Genomic DNA, 20,231 nt, shown 5'->3' with positions numbered 1-20,231 from the left:
TGCTCACAAGGCAAGCACTTACCCCTGAGCCAGCTCCCCAGCTCTGAGCAGCTTGCTTCCCAGGCTAATGCTATGTGTGTGGATGTGAATGCTCGGGCTTACTTGCAGGGGTGTGTACACTGAGGAGTAAAACCATCCAGCCTGTGGGAATAAGGCAGGCAGATAACCATGTCCTTTCAAAGCCAAGTTTGAGCTGTGTCTAAGGAGTGCCAAGGGTCACCTGCCACTTTGTGGGAATGTCAGTTTGCATAATGCACTGTTTGCTCTATAAAGACAGCTGTGAACAGGGAGAAAATTAGTAAGTCAAGATTATTTTAGCCCCATAGAGATGTAAATGATGGTTTTCCTTAGACTTTATTGTCCCATAGAACTGTCTTTTTTTTTTTTTAATTTGCATTACATTTAGTTATTTATTTTTGTGCTTGCATGCACAGAGTCCATGTGGAGGTCAAAGGGCAACTTTCTAAAGTGAGTTCTCACCCTCCACCCTGTGGCTCCCAGGAATTGAACTCCAATCATCAGGCTTGATTCCAAAGAACTTTAATCATTTTTGTATCTAACACAACAGTCTTAGGAATTTTCCAGAACTCTTGTTATTTTGACGGAATCCCTTCCTTCTCTTTTCTCTGTAGATAAAAACATGGATTTGGGGTGCTGACCTCATCATTCCTAGGCCACAAAAGCTGACATGTTCCAAGAAACTTCTATGACGTTGACTTGCTTATTGATGTATTCATGTGTATGAGTGTTTGCATTCCACAACACACATGTGGCGGTCAGACAATTCAGGTCACCAGCCTTGATGACAAGGGCCTTTACCTGCTACGACATCTCTCTGGCCCTTGTTTTTGTTGTTACTGCTTTATTGAGGGCCTCATGTAGCCCAGGCTAGCTTCAAACTCACAATACAACCAAGCTGGCCTTGAGTTCCTTATCTTTCCTGTTTCTGCCTCTCCAGTGCTGGTGTTATAGGCATGCACCACTATACTTGATATGATGGTCTATGAAACAACAAAAACAAAACCCTGCAAATATGTGTGCAAATATTGCATATAGAAGTATGTCTTAAAAAAAAATTGCTGCTATGAAACTTGGGACCTTATACATATTAGGCAAGTCTCCAAGCTGAGCCACACACCAGCCTTTTTTAAAATATTATTTTAAAAGGGCTTGAGTATAGCTCAGTTGGTAGATACTTGCCTAGTATTCATGAAGCCCTGGGTTCGATGCTCAGCTTTGAATAAACCAAGCTTAATAGAGACACACTTGTAATCCCACAGTCTTGGCGCACACCTTTAATCTTAGCACTCGGGAGGCAGGGGAGACAGAGAGAGAGAGAGAGAGAGAGAGAGGGAGGAGAGATATGGCAACTTCTGAAGTCTGGCTGCTGGGAAGTGGAGAGCCTCAAAGCTGATTGCTGCATGCCTTCTTCCTCCCTGTGCCTAGTACTCTCTGTTCCTTCTTTGAATTTTACAAGCACTTGGTCATGAACTCTGTGTCTTTCCTAATCATGAAAAAGGCACCCAAGTTACTGATTCAAACACAGATTCCTTCTGCCCTGATATTCTTTGCTTCTCTGGATCCCCAAGCCCCATTCTGCTCTCCTCACAACTGTGACTGGGATAGGACCTCCTGTGTCCCAATCTTGCTGAGGTCCGCTTAAAATTTCCGTGCCTGGTGTCTGGCCCTGGGGAAGTTCAGGGGGCAGATCCCAAGAAGAGGAAGTGGGAAAGGATGTGAAACTTGGCAGCACTCTGTTGACACCCCTTTGCTGATGGGTGTCCCACCATCAGCAAAGGGCCAGAGCATCCAGTTTGAGCTGACCACGGAGGCAGGTGAGGCCAAGCTGGAGGGGGAGGGGGCTGGGCAAACAAGGTAGCTGGACCACTCTGGACAACTGAGGCAGGGAGGGAAGAATATTCCTGCTAGCTAGTTCTATGCAAGGATGGATGGGGGTGGATATTGATTTAGGACCCAGAGCAGATAGGCAGAGGGACCCTATCCTCTGGCCAAAGTTTGGGGGAGGGTGAGAGAACCCGGGCTCATGGTTCTAACAGAGTTAATGGGTCCTGTCTCTCTCCCACCAAAGAACACAGGAAGCTGGGAAGCAGGTTGGGGAGCCAGAGCCCAGCAGCTGGACCAGCAGGGGGTTTGCAGGGACAAACCCTCATATGGATGTAGAAAGGGGGCCAAGGCTGTCGGGGAGCAGGCAGATGTCTGTGAAAGCCTGTGAGCATGCATAGCTTGCCATCTGGGCAGGAGATTGTAATTAAAACAGTGCTGACGCTTGGTAAATATTTGTTCAACAAGATCCATCATCCGTGGGAGTATGTGAGCCTGTGTGTCCAGAGAGTGGGGAGGGCTATGTGGGTATCAGATCTTGTGCTGAGCAGGTGCGAAGGGAAAGGTATGAGGTTTGGAGCTGGGGCTAGGGCTAGGATCAGGATCAAGGTCAGGGTCAGAATCAAGACCAGGGTTAAGATCAGGGTTGGGGCCAGGGTCAGGGTCAGGATCCCAGCTAGAGCTAGGAGATAGGATTAAGGTTATAGTTAAAGTCAAGGTCAGAATTAAGGCTAGAGCTAGCACCTATAGGCTTGGATTAGGATTAGGGTAGGGGCTGGGCGCTAGGTTTAAGGTCAGAGCTAAGGTCAAGGTCATTGTTAGGGCTAGAATTAGGGACCTATGATTGATCATAGGTGCTGAGGCTATGTGTAGATCTCATTGGTGGACACCAAGGCCCCAGATAGGGTCACCAGAACCTTGCATGTGGTATTCATTGTGTGACAGATGTGTGATTCTGGGTGTCCAGCCTGCCCAGGGTTCTTGTGTGTCTCTACAGCGACATCATGGAGGCCTCTCAGGGGTGGCTGGTGGCCTGTATGCTGGCCATGACCCTGGTAGCTACACAGACTGAGGATGTCTGCCGAGCACCCAATGGGAAGGATGGAGTTCCAGGAAATCCTGGCCGCCCAGGGAGGCCAGGTCTCAAAGGAGAGAGAGGGGAACCAGGTAAGTAAGCATTCTCTCCAGGAGCCCTGGTCCTGCCATGCTCAAAGCAGTGGCTTGGGACGGCCCTGAGAAGCAATGATGCATCCGAGTCCAGGAAGCCAATGCAATGTGCAACTGCATATCCTGGAACCTGAGAGCCTAGCTGCCTCTGGGACCTTGCCCCCGCCTCAGGCTTCTCTGTGACCCTTTTCAGCTCTCCCCTCCCCCCCTTCCTCCTCTGCAGAACAGGCTGCAAGGAGAGAGCCCTGCCTAGCATGTAAGAGAGACCACCCCCCCCCCCCCCCCCAGAAAAAACAAGTGGGGCAGTTGTAGCCCTAGCACTCAGAAGGCAGAGGCAGGTGGATCTTTAAGAGTTTGAGGCCAGCCTGGTCTACAGAGCAAATTCCAGGATAGCCAAGGCTATACCAAGAAACCCTGTCTCAAAAAAAAAAAAAAAAAAAAAAAAAAGAAGCACATGAGAAAACTCAGCCAGTAGCAACTGCCCTTTGCATTTCCTGTCCCGCTTCCCTGTCCACTCTGTCCGGTCAGAACACATCACCCTGAGGGGGGTAGGAAGGGGGAGGTGATGATCAGAGCCCAGAGCATGAAGGAAAGCCCCCTGTCGTCCTCATCCTCCTGGTCTCCAGCAGGCCAAAAGGACCCTCACCAACACTGACACAATTTGTGTGCACACGCGCACACACACACACACACACACACACACACACACACACACCATCCCCCATGAAGGTCCCAAAACTGAGAAAGGTGATCTGGAGGCACGTGAGGCAACAGCCAGAGTGCCCCACGTTTCCTAGAATTCAGGGTCTGCCACATGAATGTCTTTGTTTCACCCCATTTTGTGGATGAAGCAGAGACTCAGAGAGGCTGACATGCTTGCCCAGCGCCACACAGCCAGTCAGCCCAGTCAGACTCAGTCTCTTAAAGCAAAGGCTTTTTCTGTGAGGCCTGGCAGGCTCTAGACTCCATAACCCAAGATGACCCTCATCCATCAATCTTCTCTTTCCACCAGGAGCTGCTGGCGGCCGGACTGGTATCCGAGGCCCTAAAGGAGATCCTGGGGAATCTGGGCCCCCTGGCAAACCTGGCAATATGGGGTTCCCAGGGCCCAATGGGCCCCTGGGGAGCAGCGGCCCCCCAGGGCCAAAGGGTATCAAAGGCAATCCAGGCAATATCAGGGACCAGCCCAGGCCAGCTTTCTCGGCCATTCGGCAGAACCCACCGACAGTTGGCAATGTGGTTATCTTCGACAAGGTCATCACCAACGAGGAGGGCCCATACCAGAACAACACGGGCCGCTTCATCTGTGCGGTGCCCGGTTACTATTACTTCACCTTCCAAGTGATCTCCAAGTGGGACATTTGTCTGTCTATCAAATCCTCCTCCCGGGGCCAACCCAGGAGTTCCCTGGGTTTCTGTGATGCCAACAGCAAGGGCCTCTTCCAGGTGGTCTCAGGGGGCACTGTGCTCCAGCTGCAACGAGGGGACCAAGTATGGATCGAGAAGGACCCTGCAAAGGGTCGCATTTACCAAGGTACTGAAGTCGACAGCATCTTCAGCGGATTTCTCATTTTCCCCTCTGCCTGAGCTGGGGAGCCACCCCATGCTGGGCCATCTCCATTCCCTGAGGTGGGGCCTTGCCCTGCAGCCCTTCTCTCTGCAAAGTGAAGGAGCCAGATAGAGCTGGGGCTTTAGCAGCCTGGGGGGGGGGCGGGGGGGGGGGGGGGAGAGGGGCTGGCATGGAGGGCCCTGAGGACTGGTGCCTCTCTGCACACAGCCCAGGGGTTTCTTCAAGCACTTTCTGGAATAAATGACCCCATCTGTGTCTGTGGCTTGAGGTGTAGTGGTGTTGTTCTGGGCTTTGGGCAGGAAGGAGGCCTAAAACTGGCCATCGCTGATGGCTTGAGAGGTGGCAGTGTTAGCATTGCACACAAATGCTGGGGGGGGGGGGGGGGGGGGGGGGGCGGGGGTGCGAGGGGACATCAGCCTGGCTGCAATCTGAATGTCATCCCCTGCTATCTGCGTGGAAACTGAGGACGGGGCCTGTCCCTGTTCTGTTCTGCTCAGTCTTGCTAACCAAGCTCCAAGGTGAGTAGTCTGACCGCATCTCCAAGATGGTGGCATGAGGCTAGAGCCAGGGTCATCAAGGCCCAGGTCATCACCTCCGGGGAGAAGCTGGAGTTAAAATCAGACTGGCTGGCCAACACCTCCCCAGTCTTCCCACCTGTACTGGACAAATCACACTGGTGCTTCTGCAGCCTAGCCCAGAGAGGGCAAGTGAATGGCTCATAGACACCCAGCAGTCTTTCCCAGAGCTGCTTTTCCTGAGTGATTGTCAGGCAGACATGGAGACTGGATTGCTGTCAGCTGACTGCTTGGCATCCTGCAGGGGGTTGGGGGTTAGGGATGAGGATCCTGGATGCTCAGGTGTGTTCCCACAATCACACAGTCTCATACACAATCACACATGGAGGCTTACACACACAGTTTCACAGCAATCACACATACACGGTCTCCTGCTTACGCATGTACTACCCTTGAGACTCAAAATGTCCTGCATTCCTGGGCTGAGATTCACCCACTCCTCACCAAAGCATGAACTCAGGGACTTCCTCCTCGAACACTATGCACATCCTTAGTTACTAGTTACTTCTCTAAGCACAAACACAGGCGCACACACATATACATGCACATACACTCTTGCACACTTGTGATGGATATACATGTTCCCACATGCACCTGAATAAGAAAGCTTGTGTTTTCTACCACACTAACCCCACACCCAACGTGTTCACACTTCAGAGTCAGGGACAAGCCCTCTGGTTCACTGGCTGGTGCACCTGGTCTCAGAGTTGTCCCTGATGCAGCCTGCATGTCCCTTTCCACATACATAATCATGCCCTGTCCCTACAGCCAAGAGCCTCTGAGGTCGGGAAGAAGTGAGACCCTCCAGGGAGAGTAGGCCTCCTCAGCTCCAGGACACCACACAGCCCTCAGAGCTCCTTGGCTTTTTCTCTGTCCACTCTGCCCCCAGCTCTCCCTGAATGTACACCTCCACAGACTGAGAAAGACATTGACTTTGGGGACCCCGTGTGCTGGCTGTCCATAGTCACAGAGTGCAAAACAGTTGTGGACACTGTATCTCCATGAAAGGAGGCATGCCTCAAGCCTCCCTGCTGGAAGATGGATCTACACCTAAGCCAGGCTGTCTAGCCCCAAAGCGGAGGGCTCCCATCACTTTGTGGGGTACTGAGAGGAGGGGGATGTCTGAATCAGAGGTGGAGAGTGTTGAACCCACATTCCAGCCAGCCTCACCCCTTCATCTGCAAATCTCAGTTCCTCTGAGCCTGGAAGCTGAGCCAGGCAGAAAAGTGGGCGGGGTGGAGAGGACTGAGCACAGACCGAGACTGCCACCTGCTGGAAGAGTTAGGCATGGCACGGAGGTGACCAAGACAGAAGAGAGCAGATTTCCACTACTGCCATCCCACAATGCAGAGCCCATTACGCCTGCTCCCCCAAGCCCTGGGATGCTAGTGCATTCTCACGCTGGACTCATGGCATGGAGGGAGTATCAGGATGACTGGGAGAACAAAACCTTGAGGGCTCCTTAGCTAGGCAGCCTAAACTGTTAGCATGGCCTAGGGTGTAGCATAAGCATGGTACAGAATCCTCCCCATGCCTTACACAGGATCCCACCCAAGTCCAGGTAATAAGAAGGTCAAGGCTGGACTGCTCTGCTTCCCCAAACTTCCTTTCATCCTAAAAAAAATCCCACTTGAGCAAAGAGACGGGGAGATGCCTGGCTTGACCACAAGCCCTAGGACCAGAGACAAGGTGGGGGCCAGGATGATGGGAATGGGGAAGCCCATCAAGGCTGTGGGGGCCCAGAAAAGAAAGAGGTAGTGCCGATCATGTCCTGGCACCCCACACCCAGTGGGGCAACGGGTCTGCAGAGCAGCGGTTGTGTCTACCGATCAGGGAGTCACCAGCAAGGAAAATCTGAGGCTCTGGCTCTATAGCCAGACCAGCTGATGCATGGAGGCAAAGCAAGCTCGCCCTGGCATCCTTCCCTGAGCCTGACAATGGAAGGGGCCTGTGGATGCTTCTAGAATAAGCCCACCACTTGACAGCTGCATGTGAGGCTTGGTTCTCGGGAACTGATGAACACAGGGATCACCCTGACCAGTATTCAGTGTGTGACTTAGAGCAAGCCTCAGTCTCTTCTTCTGGAAGAGGGACTATAACTTTCCCTTAGGGAGATGGAAGATGGAAGGACATTGAACCTTGGGCATGGCGAATACCGTAGTGGGGCTACAAATTAGATGGCCAACCTGCCCCTGGGAACAGTTGTGCCTTGGGCTCAGGTCTATGCACATAGATGTGCAACACACACACACACACACACACACACACACACACACACACTGATGTTCCCAGGATGAAGGGACAGCAGACACTTCCTCATTTCATCACACAAGACCTAGGGCCAGGGAAGGAAGCGGGGATAGAGGTGTCATTGTGGTTCAGAACAGAAAAGAAAGTGTCAAGTCAGGAAAATTACTGGAAAGAGGATGTGGGATTAGGGTGATGTGGGGGGAGGGGCACCAGAGCCTGTTCTGGGCAGTTCTTCTCTGTCCATTCTGACACAGTGTCCTCCTGTCGGGGAGAACAGGACATCTCTTTGATTAGACCTGAAGTCCCCTACACCGTCAGGTGAGGCTGGGACCCTGCCCCGGTGGGAGTGAGACACAGTTTCCCCCCAGACCTTTCCTGAACCATGAGAAGCCCCGGCCTGGGCCTTAGAAGAGACTGACTACTCATCTGTCCATCATCCAACCATTATCTGTGGATGGATCTGGGCTCCCCAGGATGAAGGGTTATGGAAGGGGGCAGGGCAGTGTGGGGAAGAAAGGCAAGTGGGGGGCTCAGTTCCAGCTCCCCGTCTCTCTCCACAGCCCCTCCTCAGGATGGAGGTAGGGCCCAGCTGCCAGCCCCAATGTGGACTCTACCTGCTGCTGCTTCTGCTGGCTCTGCCACTCAGGAGCCAGGCCAGCACCAGCTGCTATGGGATCCCAGGGATGCCAGGCCTGCCGGGGGCCCCTGGGAAGGATGGACATGATGGAATCCAAGGGCCCAAGGGTGAGCCAGGTGAGTCTGCAGGCCTCTCTTTCGGCAGGCCTAGTTCCTCTGTCCTTGGAGTCCAGGCTTCAGCGTCCAGCCGACTCTGGTGACCTTGTAGCTTGTTGTCCTGTGGAAGGGAGTTAAGGAGAAGCCTCTGTCCCTGCAGGCAGGTAAACAGCCTCCTAACTATGCAGGGGGACACTTAGGGAAGGTGGTCCACCCTGGCTGCTTCAGGTGCACTGACTGTAGGGTCAAAGTCACACCCACTACCTCCCTCCATGCCAGCTTGCACCAGTGTCTTAACTGCCTCAGTTTCCACATTTGTGAAACAGGTGCTGGGGTCTTTGCTTCTCAGGGTGTCTCGGCTTTGAATGAGTTTGCATATGTGGCACAAATGAAGCTCCTGGCAGGTTTGATGGTCTATCAATCAAGATGCAAGGGACAGGTGGTCAGGACTTCACCCAGAATGTTCGGATGGGTGCCCTGGTGTGAAGGAAGGGTCAGGGAAAGGAGTCTAGGGTTAGGTAGGAGTGGAGGGCAGGTGTGGTGACCCCTTCCCCAAGTGAGCATGCTTCTCTGGGACATCAGTGGTACATGGGCATGAGGAAGGCTGGGTGGGACCAAACAGAATTCATGAGAACAGAGGAATGTGGTCGGGGCAGGGAAGGGGGGTTAATGGAAAGTGTCCTTAAGAATGTCCATACTGCCCTCTTCCCTCTAAGCCACAGAATGGAATCTTGCAACTCTGGAAGGAATTACTCACTTCAGGGGAGCCAGTGAGCCCCCCCCCTCCCCAGGGCTGCACTTCAGGGAACCCTGTACATAGGCTGGTCAAGGACAGATCCCCTAGACACCAGGCTCAGCTCCGGTGTACTCTGAGCACTCTTCAAGTTCACCTCCCAGAACAGATAAACATCTCAGTCATGCTTTACAAATGGGGAAACTGAGGCCTAAATCCTTTAGAGGCATGATATGCTTCTACTTTGCGAATGTCAAAACTGGGGTCCAGAGAGATCAAGCAACTGGCTCCGAGTCACATAGAGGCTCTTGTTCTCTTGTCCTTCGCTGCCACTCAGGCCCTCTCCTGCTCCTCCACCACAGATCTGGAAAGTGAGACAGGGCTGGACCAAGTGTGGGACTAAAGCAGACCTCACCCCCAACCCCATACACACCCTGCCCCTTACCCCTGGTCAGAGCCACCTGGGAGGTACAGGTCACTGCCAGACTCACTTGGGGTCCCCCTTCCTGTCCCCTACCCTATCACTTCCTTCCTCCTGCTCTCTCTCCAGGAATCCCAGCCATCCCTGGGACACGAGGACCCAAGGGTCAGAAGGGCGAGCCTGGCATGCCTGGCCATCGTGGAAAAAATGGCCCCATAGGGACCTTCGGGTTACCAGGGGATCCAGGCCCCAGGGGACCTCCCGGGGAGCCAGGTGAGGAGGGCCGATACAAACAGAAACATCAATCAGTGTTCACAGTCACCCGGCAGACTGCCCAGTACCCAGAGGCCAATGGCCTGGTCAAGTTCAACTCTGTCGTCACCAACCCTCAGGGGGACTATGACACCAGCACGGGCAAGTTCACCTGCAAAGTGCCCGGCCTGTACTACTTCGTCCACCACACATCACAGACGGCCAACTTGTGCGTGCAGTTGCTCCTCAACAGGGTCAAGGTGACCAGCTTCTGCGACCACATGTCCAACAGCAAGCAGGTCAGCTCAGGAGGAGTGCTCTTGCGGCTTCAGAAGGGCGATGAGGTGTGGCTGGCCGTGAACGATTACAATGGCATGGTGGGCACTGAGGGCTCTGACAGCGTCTTCTCAGGCTTCCTGCTGTTTCCCGACTAGAGTGGTAGGCTGGCCCCAGCCTCCATCCCCCCACCTCGCTCCCTCTGCTTCCTTCATCCTCATTCAGACCCTTCTACACTGCTGACCTCTTCCTCCAGGAAGCCCGCCTGGCTCCTAATCCATCCACCGGCTGACTCCTCTGAGCTTCCCCAGGAACCACCTACTGGTACCATTCCTGTGGCAGTTTAGCAATACCTTGAGACTGTTGATTTGTTTTTCAGATGGGGAGATACATAAATAAATAGATCACTAAATATGCATGACTCAGATTTCTTACTGGAAGGCTTTGAACTTGGCTTGTAGAGTTTTGCATCTGTGAGTTCGTGCTAAGGGAAGGGATGATTTGGGGTGAATTAATGAATGCTGAAATGGGTACGTTTATGAGTAAAAACAAAACAAATGAATGAGCCAATATAAACCCACAGTAGCTAGCATGTAAGTCCTTCTTATGAATCCAGGTGCTTAATATTCACTTTCATGTTCTGAGACGAACATGGATATGTGGATAGTAGAGACACACACATCCCTGATGGCTGACACACATATTCTAGGAACCCCAAGAAGCTGTCTAAAAAGTAGCTGCCCTTAAGTTGCCAAGTTTGGGCTATGAAAATCCTGATGGCAGGGACTGGCCACCACAATCTTCAGAGCACCAGGGAGGTCCCTGGTGTACCTGAGTTCACAGAATGCAAAGTGCAATTGTCAGGCTAGAGGAAATGGCTCAGTGGTGAACAGCACTTGCTGTTCATGCAGAGGCTCGGAGTTTGGTTCCCAACATTCCCATCAGGCAGTTCATGATTGCCTGGAACTCCAGGGGACAAGATGTCCTCTTCTGGACTCCACAGGCACCTGTACTCATAATGTACATACCCCTCCCCCAAACACACACACTTAAAAATGAAGTTAAAAAAAAATCACAGAGTGCAACTGTCTGGGGCAGAGAGGTATGAGGGAGGTCCTGCACCTCCTGTCTGGGAGAACCAGTTCCAACCAGCTGGGATCTCAGCCTGTCACATGAGGCTCATGAGGATGCAGCTTAGCCTACATCCCTGGCACAAATAAACAATGAATGAATGAATGAATAAATAAACAAACAAACAAACAAACAAATAAATAATCATCAGCTCAGGTGAATGAGTGTCCTGAGTCCAGTTTGACCCTTTCATCCTGCAAGGATCACACATTCATGCCTTCACCTTGACTGAACCTTCACTCTATAGAAATTATCCACATACCTTTGGGCGATATCCTTCAATCAAGATCACCTCCTCCATGAAGCCTGCCTGGATTCCCTCATGAGTCCCCACAATACCTTTCATAGACTTGGACCTCAAGCTCAGGATTCTTTAGATCCCAATTTCCCAATTTCCCAAGTCTGGTTGTCTATAAAATCAATCTAAAGACATTTTAAACAGAACTAGAGTTTTGTTTCAAGGCAACAGTGGGTGGTCTACAGGTGAATCTGGTGCACATGGTCCCAGGGCCTATGGATCAGCTTTTGTCACTTAACCTCTTTATGGTTCGGTGTTCCCCACAGGACTATGTGGGAATCCTGTGATGCCTACCTGGCAGTAGAGGCTCATGAAATGGGTAAGATGGCACAGAGGGAAATAAAGATGCATTCATATGTGCACGCAAGGAAACACACACACACACACACACACACACACACACACACACACACACACACAGCAGAAGGCCAGGCTAGGAACCCCACCAGCTCACTGCATCTGGGCACTCAGCAGGGCCAGGCTGGGTCACTGGCCACAGCATCCCCAGCTGTCCCTCCATCAACCACTTAGCAGTTCACCCAGCGATGCCCTGTGTGATAAATCTTTCTTCTCGTTTCTCCTTTGGTTAAAAAAAAATCAATGCAATGCTTATGTCAACCACGGAGTCAGAGCCAGTGCCTGTATCTGGGAAACGAGGTTTGTCTCACACACACACACACACACACACACACACACACACACACACACACATCCCTCCATAATTATTCCCTTGTCCTCGCTACAAGATGAGCAGACCTTAGAGTGTGCCAGCCTACTGGCCGTGTGGAGGAGGTGGGTACTGCGAGCTGGGACAAGGCAGGAAGCAGAAAGAGACCCTGATGCAAGGGACTTCTTTGGGCAGCTGGGGTTTCTCGCTCTTCTCCATATTTAGTTATCACCACCATTCTGTCAGAAAGTGAAGGAAGAGATACCACTTCTCACTTAGGGACCAAGGCTCAGGGGCCCCTCAGCTCCTAATCCTGCCAGGGACCCAGGCTCAGGTATAGACCCTGCCCGCTCTAAGCCTGTCTGCTTGTCATACAGATAATACTGTGTCTGAGGCCACTTTGGCCCTGGACTTTGAAGGTTACTTCTCTGTCTCACCAACAACCCCAGAATACAGGCTCCCCCATCTCTGATGTAGACCTGATGGAACCCTAGTCAGTAATGTGCTCAAACCCACATGACTGGAGAGGTAGAGTTCAAATTTGAAAAGACCATCCTCAATCCCCCACTGCACCTGCTTCCTGCTCTTCACCCTGATGTTTCTCCAGGTTCAAGTTCAGGCTGAACTTCTACTGGCACTTACTCGGGAATCAGGGACCCGAGGCTGAGTGTCATGATTCACATCTGTAATCCCAGTACTCAGGAGGACCCAAGGCTGAGTGTCATGATTCACATCTGTAATCCCAGTACTCAGGAGGACCCGAGGCTGAGTGTCATGATTCACATCTGTAATCCCAGTACTCAGGAGGACCCGAGGCTGAGTGTCATGATGCACACCTGTAATCCCAGTACTCAGGAGGACCCGAGGCTGAGTGTCATGATGCACACCTGTAATCCCAGTACTCAGGAGGCAGAGGCAGAAGAACTTTGAGTCTGAGGACTAACCTGGGCTACATAGTGAGATTCTCTGAGAACTGGATGAATAAGAAAGAGGGTTCCTGAACATGTATCCCTCAGCTCTCTCTTCTCTTATGAACCTGGCTGAGCCTAGAGATCTGCTGTTGTCGTATTTACCTCCTCTTTCCCTCTGTTCCTGTAGTTAACCCCTTGTCTCCATGCATAGGTAACGGCACGAGCCGAAGACTGATCCCTCTCCAAGCTTCCAGTGGAGCTCAGTGCCCGTACCCTCTGGGTACCTGCCCTGGAGTGGTGTGATACCTGGTCATAGATACAGCCACAGCAGCACAGCTAGACCCTGGCCCCAGAGCTCTATGGCTTCAGGCCCTGCCCTGGGATAAGGGTTCTGAGATTCCCTGATTTTCTGTGGCATTTACCGCAGAAACACTCAATATCCAGCTCCAGCCTCCCCTAAAGGGACTCACAGTACCTGGCAAAAAAGGGGGGGGGGGCTGGAGAGATGGCTCAGAGGTTAAGAGCTCTGAATGCTCTCCCAGAGTCCTGAGTTCAATTCCCAGCAACCACATGGTGGCTCACAACCATCTGCAATGAGATCCGGTGCCCTCTTCTGTATACATAATAAATAAAATAAATCTTTAAAAAAAAGCCTGCTGACTCATGCCTCTGAGCCTCAGTTTCCCTCAGTAAAAAGAGGGACAGGGTGGACACAGTAGCCTTCAAGCATCTCTACAGTTCTCACTTGGTGTCATCTTTAGATCCCTGGGCAACAGTCCCCTGCCTGTGGCTATCATTGTCAAGGGCTCCGAGCCCTGTTGGGAGTGGAAGGAGGGGAATGAATAAGTAATGAATACATTTAAAATTCATTATTGGATTATTTTCTGGAGACAGAGAAGAGAGCAGAGGTGGAGAGAGGGAGGCAGAGAAAGAGATAAGGCCAGAAAGGGGAACCTAGGACATGAAGTGACATTCACAATTCACGAGTCGAGTTTGCTCTGTCCCTTCTCCAATCCCGCCTCTGTTCTCCTGGAGGCCTGGGAGAGCCAGAGTGTACATAGTCACAGCTCCATCATTTAGTGGGGAAAACTGGGACGCCCCCTGGGTTCTCTGTATTGAGGGCATTTAGCTGGCAAGTGGCAGAGCTGTGGTAGGAATCCGGGTCTCTGGCTGTGAAGCCAGGGTACAGGCCTTAGATGGGCCTCTCTGCATCCATGGAGGAACCCTAGTCCCTGTGGAAATCATCACGTGCTCACAAAGCCCTTGCAGGCAAGCAGCCAGCTGGGGACAATCCCCAAGGACAGGCTATTCCCCGACCCCCTCCCCACCCGGGTGCTGAGTCGACAAAACCAGGCTGGTCACAGCCATCGTTTACAGTAATTCCCTCCCCAGGGGCAGAAATGGGACCTGAAACTGCCTGAGGGCAGCAGGATGGGGGAACAGAAGGATGAGAGAGAGGGGGGTCAGTGTGTTGGGCCTTGGGAGAGGACAAGGGAGGGCCCCTCCTGCCTCTAGGGACCCATACTTCCGCTTTCTGTAGACAGGAGCAGGCTCTGGGCTTTGAGAACCCACTGCTGTCTGGCCTGGAGTATCACAGGACATCAGGACTCTGTATTCAGGTGAGCACTCCAGGGGTGGGCAGGGGAGATGGATTAACTTACCAACACAGGCCTTGCTTCCAGCTATGAACGTCGGAATTATTAATTGGGCTGAATTCTCAAAGCCCAAACCCAGATCCACAGCACAGAATCTCTGGGGTGAACTAGGAATCCGTGGCTACCTCAGCACAGGGGATGGGTAGGCAGCCTGTAACAGGAGCACCTAGGATCCTGGTCTCAGGAACCATGGAGACTTAGACCAAACGCCACTCCTGTCTCTTGCATGCTGGTCACTTGCAGTCAGTCTCATAACCTCTTTGGTCCCAAAATCCTCTTCTGGGGAGAACAGAGCCTTTTATGGGTGCAGTAAGCAGAGACCAAGCTTGATTCTGTCAGTGAGGCAGAGGCAGGATAAGAACCCAGGCCTCTTCTGTCCACTATCGCATGTCCTCAGCACCTGGAGTTGGAGGTCATTGTTGGTTGGTTAGTCCTGAGTGACAAAATCGTATCTGCAAAGGACACATGCTGCCTAAGAAGCCTTAATCTTCCCCGTGCCATCTCATTTAATACCATTGACAGCCCTGGAAGCCAGAAATGAACCGCATCAAAGAGACCAGAGATGTTAAACATTTGTCTGAGGTCACACAGCCAGGGAGTGGCAGATGGGAGTTCAAAGCTCATTTGGTCTGGCTCCATGCTCGAGTAGAAAAAGATGAGGGGCTGTGATGATGGGCTGGCAGAAGAGGCGGGTGGTCCAACCAAGAGGATTTGAAGGCCTCCCCAAGTATGAGACTTGAGACTCCCAATATAGACTAGAGTTCAGCATTGTCCCCATCTCATAGAACAGTAAACTGTGCCCAGAGAAAAGTCCTGTCATAGCCCTGTCCATGAACAGCTTGCTAGGTGATAGTGGGAGGTATTTTCAAATGGTTGAGCCTCTGTTTCCTCATCTCTGAGGAATATAGCCAAGGCTATACAGAGAAACCTTGTCTAAAACCGCCCCCCAAGATTAATTAATTAAATAATAATAAATTAGATTTCTTTCTTTCTTTTTTTTTTTTTTTTTTTGAGCTGAGGATCGAACCCAGAGCCTTGTGCTTGCTAGGCAAGCGCTCTACCACTGAGCTAAATCCCCAACCCTTATTTCTTTTATTTTGCCAGCATGTATATATGTCTACCACATGTATGTCTAGTGCCTGCAGAGGTCAGAAGAGGGAATCAGATCCCCTTGAGCTCTAGTTGTAGATGGTTGTGAACTGACTATGGGTGCTGGGAATCAAACCCAGGTCTTTTGCAAGAACAAGTGTTCTTACCAACTGAGTCATCTCTCTAGCCCCATATTTTTATTAGTTTTAATTATGTGTAAGTGTGTGTCTGTATGTGGATGTATGCACATGAGTGCAGATGTCTAAGGAGGCCAGAGGTATTGGATTCCCTGGAGGTGCAGTTAAAGACATTGGCAAGCTGCCTCATATAGGTGCTGAGAACTGAACTTAGGTCCTCTGGAAGACCAGCAAGTATTTTCAACCTCTGAGACACATTTCTGGAACATACTTGCCCCACTCCTTTCTGAGCCTTCAGATCTCAGCCCAAATATTACTTGTCTCCTGTGGAGAATACAGTCCTGCTGAGATTAGCCCCCTCCAAACTTCACCCATTCTCCTCCTTCAGGCACCCATCAGTCTGCGTCCATCTCAGTCTACCTATGTACTTTTTGACTGCTTCCACTTAGTAACAAAAGACTTTGGGGGCAGAGACCATTTCTGCCTTGTTGTCACTGTACCCTCAGGCTCTAGTGTATGAAAGGCAATCTGTAAACATATGGATGCATGCATGTACGTGTACATGAATACATGGGTGCATGGAGGCATGGGTAAATGCATGGGTAGATTATGGAATGAATGGATGGGTGATTAGATGGATGGACAGATGAACAGACAAATGGATGGATGGATGGATGGATGGATGGATGAAGAGATGGATGGGTAGGTGGATAGATGGTTATTTGGAATGATGGATGGATAGAGAGATGGGGAGATGGACAAATGGGAGATGCATAGATGAAGGGATGGATGGATGGATGGATGGATGGATGGATGAAGAGATGGATGGGTAGGTGGATAGATGGTTATTTGGAATGATGGATGGATAGAGAGATGGGGAGATGGACAAATGGGAGATGCATAGATGAAGGGATGGATGGATGGATGGATGGATGGATGGATGGAGAGATGGATGGATGAAGAGATGGATGGGTAGGTGGATAGATGGTTATTTGGAATGATGGATGGATAGAGAGATGGGGAGATGGACAAATGGGAGATGCATAGATGAAGGGATGGATGGATGGATGGATAGATGGATGGAGAGATGGATGGATGAAGAGATGGATGGGTAGGTGGATAGGTGGTTATTTGGAATGATGGATGGATAGAGAGATGGGGAGATGGACAAATGGGGAGATGCATAGATGAAGGGATGGGTTAATGAATGATGGAAGCTATCATGGCAGTAACTTCCACATGTTCTCACCCTGTAGGAGGCCTCAGAGGTTGAGCTGATGAAGACGTGGTGGGACAAGGTCTCAACGCTACTGTTATTGCTGCTCCTGGGCCTGCTCCATGTCTCCTGGGCCCAAAGCAGCTGCATAGGGCCCCCGGCCATCCCTGGCATCCCCGGCATCCCTGGGGTTCCTGGCTCTGATGGCCAACCTGGCACTCCTGGGATAAAAGGGGACAAAGGTACTGCACAGTTTGGGAACACACTAATGTTGCTGGTCATGGCCCCATCTTCTACCTCCTGAGTCACAGCCTTAGAGATTGCAAGAGAATTTGAGACTCCAGTATCTTTCCAGGAAAGGCTTCTGTTTGCCCTTTTGCAAACAGGGGAACTGTGTAGGAAGGCAGCTTAGGTTCAGATAAAACAATGGATCCTCCTCCATGCTAGGACAGCACTCATCCTGACCTCCAGGGTAACCAGCTGCCCTCATCTGTAAGTCAGGGCAGACATGGGTTTGAGAGGATCCTTGCTGTGAAACTCCCTCCGTAAACAGAGTTTCATTTAATCCATGAGCTATGAGCCACCCTCTGTGGCAGCCCCTCTTCTCTCAGAAGCCCACTACATCTTCACAGTTCCTCAAAATACAACCATCCCTGTTTCACAGATGAGGAAGCTGAGCCTCAGAGACTGTGTCTCATTGTGTCTGGTGATACAACTCAGAGGGGCAGGCATTACATGGGACACATCTGTCTCTAGAGTGTGCGCTCTCTGCACTGTGCTCTGATTTTCTATTGGAATATGATGGTGGGGACCATGGCTGCTTACAGTGATGATGTGAGAGAAATTCTACCATCCACAACTAGGTGTAGCCAGAGGTGGGCTGTGATCGATTAAGGATGTCTGCCATGGGCTAGGAAAGAGAAAAGATAGCATGTATGATGTGAATTCGTTGTCCTTGCTTCAGGCTTAAGCTTGACAAAGGTGTGTGAGCTGAGAAGAGAAACAAGGCTCACATCTTCTTCATTGGGGTTCCACTCACTCAACCCCCGGGCATCAGTTCCCCATGAGTTTCAAACCCAACACAGAGTTAAAGACCTGGAGTAGAGGGAGATTAGGAGGCTCTCTCTTTCACCCCCCACTATTTTATAGTTAGCAAGTGGAACCCAGAGAGGTGCAATGAACCCAGCTCTTCCTTTATCACAGTGGCCTCAAGTTTCCTCTTTTCTCTTGATTCTGTTTCTCCAGGGCTTCCTGGACTGGCTGGAGACCATGGTGAGTTTGGAGAGAAAGGGGACCCAGGGATCCCTGGGATTCCAGGCAAAGTCGGCCCCAAGGGTCCTGTTGGCCCTAGAGGTGTTCCAGGGCCCCCTGGAGCCCCTGGTCCCAAAGGTGACTCAGGAGACTACAAGGCTACCCAGAAAGTAGCTTTCTCTGCTCTGAGGACCATCAACACCCCCCTGAGACGGGACCAGACCATCCGCTTTGAGAAGGTGATCACCAATGTGAATGAGAACTATGAGCCACGCAGTGGCAGGTTCACCTGCAGAGTGCCTGGCCTCTACTATTTCACCTACCACGCCAGTTCCCGAGGGAACCTGTGCGTGAACCTCGTGCGTGGCCGGGATCGGGATCACATGCAGAAGGTACTCACCTTCTGTGACTATGCCCAGAACACCTTCCAGGTCACCACAGGTGGTGTAGTCTTGAAGCTGGAGCAAGGCGAGGTTGTTAACCTGCAGGCCACAGACAAGAACTCCCTGCTGGGTGTCGAGGGAGCCAACAGCATCTTCACTGGCTTTCTGCTCTTCCCTGACATGGATGCATGATCACAGGGTCAAACCATACCTATTCATGACCGTCTCCTGCCTCCCTACCAGCAATCCTCCTTGTACCCCTGACATCCTCCCTGGCCTGCTCAAAGCCCAGGCCAGAGCCCTGTAGATGTTACAGAATAAATAAACCTTCAAGGCCAAAGGACAATGGTCTAGTTTGAGTCTTAGTCCCTGGACCTGGCTCATGGGAGGGCTGAGAAGTGTTAGTCAAAGAATAAACAAATGAATTTTCACAGGCTGGGGAGGTGGTTCAGTCAGTAAGGTAAAAATGCTGAGTATGGCAGCATGCCCTTGTATTCCCAGCACACTGGGAAAGCAGAGGGCGTGGGGGATTGGATCTCAGGCCAGTCAGTCTAGGAAATGGGTGAGCTCCAGTTTCAGTGAGAGATCCTGTCTCAAAGGAGGTTGCTGAGAAATCACACACACACACACACACACACACACACACACACACACACACACACACACACATTTACAAGACCCCCCAGTTAACTAGAGACGAATGGAATGGAAGGCTCCGTTTTGTGGTTCTCTCCTGGCCAGCACACAGTAGGAGGCAGCACCGGCACTTCTGAGCTCTGCCCTTTCTTCACTCTCCTTGGTCCTCACACTCTCCCTCGGGAACAAGATACCTCAGACCTCTTTACAGAGGTGGGAAATGGGCCAGAAGATGCAGCGATTGTGATCCCACCGTATAGCAGGTCTCCAAGTGGCTGTGCCTGAGACTTCTAAGACAATATGTCTCCGGCACCTCCTAATGGTCTTTCACATTCTGCCACTCAGAGTTCAAGGGATCCCCACCCCACCCCACCCTCTGCCCTGCATGCTCCCTCTTAGTGTCTCCCCAGCCCAGTGAGTGTTCACTCATTTATTAAAACAAAGTCACACCTCTGCTCAAAACCTTCAGTAGCTCTCCAATGTCTGCTGGAAAGAGCCCCAACCTGGGAGCCTGGACATCCTGCAGCTAGCTTGCACCTTCCCTCTGAAGCTCTCCTACAGGGTGGTTCCTCCTCCTAGAAGCCTTCCACTCTGGGATCTAGCCACCCTGTAGACCTGCTAAGTTACCCAGACTGGCCTTGAACTCTGTCATCCAGGCAATCCTCCTGTTTCATCCTCCCCAGTAGCTGGGATTCCAGGCTGGGCCACTGAGCCCATCTGAGATAGGGCTGGATAAATTAGGATGATCTCATCACCGCTCTAGGGTCTTCAGCTCATGCAACCTGCACAGTAGGTTCCCATGACTGGGAACCATGAGACAGAGCAGTTGAGCGACCTGCCTGGTGTCACATAGCTTGTGAGAGAAGCAGGCCCAGAGCCATGTCACCCAAGCTTCCCTGCAGCAGGCAGGGCCCACCTTGAGGTGCTGTGTTGGGCACTGAAGGGGGCTGGCTTTGGAGTCAGACAGACACAAGTTCCGGTCTTGTCTGGGCTTTGTAGCAACTGTGACTAAAAACAAGTGATGGCCCTCGGGTATCCT

At 51.5% G+C, this 20,231-nt stretch overlaps 2 protein-coding genes across 3 annotated transcripts; both read left to right on the top strand.

The window, feature by feature from the left end:
- The first annotated feature begins 1,769 nt into the window (after window positions 1-1,769).
- Window positions 1,770-4,840, top strand: C1qa (complement C1q A chain). 2 transcript variants are annotated; one of them, XM_036178912.1, is made up of 3 exons: window positions 1,770-1,835; window positions 2,840-3,009; window positions 4,022-4,840. In XM_036178912.1, the coding sequence occupies exons 2-3, from the start codon at window positions 2,847-2,849 to the stop codon at window positions 4,594-4,596; spliced, it is 738 nt and encodes a 245-aa protein (XP_036034805.1). In that variant the 5' UTR covers window positions 1,770-1,835; window positions 2,840-2,846; the 3' UTR covers window positions 4,597-4,840. The 2 variants fall into 2 exon arrangements, with proteins under 2 accessions (XP_036034805.1, XP_036034804.1); XM_036178911.1 differs by having other exon boundaries at window positions 2,810-3,009.
- A 2,785-nt stretch (window positions 4,841-7,625) lies between these two features.
- Window positions 7,626-18,748, top strand: C1qb (complement C1q B chain). The gene is made up of 8 exons (XM_036178622.1): window positions 7,626-7,722; window positions 7,965-8,157; window positions 9,420-9,972; window positions 11,514-11,566; window positions 13,037-13,105; window positions 14,293-14,444; window positions 16,963-17,164; window positions 18,168-18,748. Exons 2-8 carry the CDS (start codon window positions 7,977-7,979, stop codon window positions 18,746-18,748), a joined length of 1,791 nt encoding a protein of 596 aa, XP_036034515.1. The 5' UTR covers window positions 7,626-7,722; window positions 7,965-7,976.
- The last annotated feature ends 1,483 nt before the right edge of the window (window positions 18,749-20,231 follow it).

This window comes from Onychomys torridus, chromosome 2, assembly GCF_903995425.1.
Source record: "Onychomys torridus chromosome 2, mOncTor1.1, whole genome shotgun sequence".
NCBI lineage: Eukaryota > Metazoa > Chordata > Mammalia > Rodentia > Cricetidae > Onychomys > Onychomys torridus.
The sequence above is the reverse complement of the archived record's forward strand: the minus strand, read 5'-3'. Positions and strand labels throughout refer to the sequence as shown.

Coding starts and splice junctions, on each gene's coding strand:
- C1qb (XM_036178622.1), top strand. CDS start 7,977: ATGGAGGTAGGGCCCAGCTGCCAGCCCCAATGTGGACTCTACCTGCTG. Junction 9,973..11,513: donor GGCTTCCTGCTGTTTCCCGA/CTAGAGTGGTAG, acceptor TGTTCCCCACAG/GACTATGTGGGAATCCTGTG. Junction 11,567..13,036: donor AGTAGAGGCTCATGAAATGG/GTAAGATGGCAC, acceptor CTCCATGCATAG/GTAACGGCACGAGCCGAAGA.
- C1qa (XM_036178912.1), top strand. CDS start 2,847: ATGGAGGCCTCTCAGGGGTGGCTGGTGGCCTGTATGCTGGCCATGACC. Junction 3,010..4,021: donor AGGAGAGAGAGGGGAACCAG/GTAAGTAAGCAT, acceptor TCTTTCCACCAG/GAGCTGCTGGCGGCCGGACT.